The 2,500-nt window shown below is 46.6% G+C and overlaps 2 protein-coding genes across 2 annotated transcripts in view; both read right to left on the bottom strand.

Moving 5' to 3' along the window:
* The window catches only part of bicral (BICRA like chromatin remodeling complex associated protein), a 253,681-nt gene that overhangs the window by 191,524 nt on the left and 59,657 nt on the right, over positions 1 to 2,500 (bottom strand).
* The window catches only part of LOC310817050 (glutamate receptor ionotropic, NMDA 2C-like), a gene marked incomplete at both ends in the record, with an annotated part of 26,691 nt that overhangs the window by 17,953 nt on the left and 6,238 nt on the right, over positions 1 to 2,500 (bottom strand). The window contains one exon of the mRNA XM_083687460.1: positions 6 to 71. Within this exon, the coding sequence (XP_083543586.1) occupies positions 6 to 71 (66 nt within the window). The remainder of the gene's footprint in view (positions 1 to 5; positions 72 to 2,500) is intronic.

The raw sequence follows: 2,500 nt of genomic DNA, 5'->3' as shown, positions 1-2,500 counted from the left end.
CTTACCTTGAACATGCAGACTACCTGCTGCTCCAGAGAGGCTCCCATCTGTAGGAACGTAGAGCCCTCGGCCTGGATGGAGAGAGAGCTGAGTTTTAACACACCTTTATTGCACACTAAGTGAATGTTACATGTACACATGACAGCACACCTTGCCTTCTCAGAAAACAAAACAGAGAAACTAAAACAAATGGGTGAAAACAGCCCAGCGCCCCCCCCCAGCCCCCCTGCCTCAACAGATCAACAAACAGGAGTTCCCCCTCTACCACAGAACACAGAGTTCCCCTAAAGCCTCACTTCTCCTCAAAGAGAGGGAGATCCTGTCATGAAATACAGATTTTAATCCTTGCTTTCACCAACCCCTTAAAAACATGTATTACATCATGGCCCTGTCCCCTCTCCACCTTGTGTTTCCTGCTTAAGAAGATTACCATCTTTGCCTGCCCCAGTAGAAAATGTACAATTGAAGTATTTTTTCTTTTTTCTTTTTTTTTTGGCTGTAATAATAACCAAAAATAAAAACAGTAGTGGTGAAAATCTCTCCGACAGCTGTGAACAGTGACTGCAACATGCCGAAAAGAGGGGTTAGCCTCACACCCTCCACGAAGCAGTGAAAAATAGTCTCTCTCTGAGTACACAGTGAACATTCGTTTCCAACAGCTGGGTTTAGTATAGAAACATTACATTCACTGTAATGATGCCATGCAACACCCTCCATTGCATGTCACCAGTGCCTTTCGTTGGTACATGAACTGATTATTGATGAGGGGGTCTATCAGCTCCTTACACAGAGTAACAGGAAGTAAAGGAGAGAGAGATTGTATCTCGGTGACAGCCACACACTATAAACACAGATTTATGGGCAACTATCCCTTCTCAGCACAGTTTCTTACTGAGCACAATGTGTGTGTGTGTGTGTGTGTGTGTGTGTGTGTGTGTGTGTGTGTGTGTGTGTGTGTGTGTGTGTGTGTGTGTGTGTGCGTGTGTGTGTGTGTGTGTGCGTGCGTGTGCGTGTGTGCGCGTGTGCGCATGTGAGTGTGTGTCTGTGCATGCTCGCAGGTCCAGGACGACTGTACTTAAAATTCCTTTTCTGAACAGTCTTAAAGCCTGCACAACATCCCATTGAGAATGACACAGTGCCTGTCATAACAGGTTGTGACAAGCAATTACAACAGACATGACACTTTATGATGCATGAAGTGGTCAAACAACATTACACAGCCATCATACAGCAATGAGAGGAAAAGCCACCACAGCAGGGCTTGAACCAGTGACTATGCGGTTGCAAGACCATATGTGTGTAGTTGTTCCCATTGAGCGCATGGAAATTACAGATTGAACCTTTATACTGTAGATGATGAGGTTTGATCAGGTGATTTGTGTATTTTAACACATACATGACATGTGTATGTACTGCAACACAGTCTCCCAATTATCACATTCTAGGGGATTGTTTCTGCAGACCAGGAAATACGATCTGGGGGATCGTAATGCCAGCATTTGACAACTCGTAATAGCAGTGTTTGATATGTTGCGTAAGAGTACGTACGTGAATTCCGACTTGCATTTGGAATTGCGGCATGCATTTCGAGTGTGTGTATCAGGCATTAACTTTGACTGGTTAAGTTTAGGCATTCACTTTGAGTGGTTAATCTTAGGGTAAGTTGTCAGGGGAAGGCATAACAAAATAGTGTCCCCAGCATGATTTGAACCGGCAACATTCAGGTTACAAGTCAGGTGGTTTCTGTCTCTGCCACCCCGCCACCTCCTTATGTAATGTTGTGTAGCTGCCAGTACAGCTAGACGATAAGACCACACAGATCGCATTCTTTGGTCTGCAGAAAAACAATCCCCCAGAACGTAATAATTTGGAGACTAGGTAGGTGTACTGTATGTGTGTGTGTGTGTGTGTGTGCGTGTGCGTGTGCGTGTGCGTGTGCGTGCGGGTGTGTGTGTGTGTGTGTGTGTGAGAAAGCGTGACTGATTCAGGGTAGAGGATTAGGGATGGGCACCATCTTTCGTCCCGTGTCCTTCAAATAACTTCTACCAGATTCACCAAAGTAGGCTCGGGAGAGCGAGGGAGAGAAATAGAGAGAACGATTGATAGACGGAAGGAGAAAGTAAGAAAGGGATCAATAGAGAGAGGGGGAGAGGAACAGGGGTATAAAGAGAGAAGGGAAGAGGCTAGGGGGGTGGGGTGGGGGGGGTAAAGAGAAAGAGTGATGGACAGGAGGCGAGAGAAAGGAGGGATGATTGAATAGTGAGAGAGTGAGAGAGATGGAGGAAGTGGGCGAGCGGAGAGGAGAGGAGAGTGAAGGATTAGAGAGAGAGAGAGCAAAGAGAGAAGCAGGCTGAGAATGTCAGGTGCTGTGGGATGTGGAGAGATCCTCTCACTACCATCCGTCCTGAGAAAGAGAGAGAGAGAGAGAGAGAGAGAGAGAGAGAGAGACACTCTGTGATCCTCTGCTCTCCTCAGCCCCTCAAGATGCGTGTGACGCAGG

The sequence above is a fragment of the Argentina silus genome (genome assembly GCF_951799395.1).
Source record: "Argentina silus genome assembly, chromosome: 16".
NCBI lineage: Eukaryota > Metazoa > Chordata > Actinopteri > Argentiniformes > Argentinidae > Argentina > Argentina silus.
This window is presented reverse-complemented; position numbering and strand designations above follow the sequence as displayed.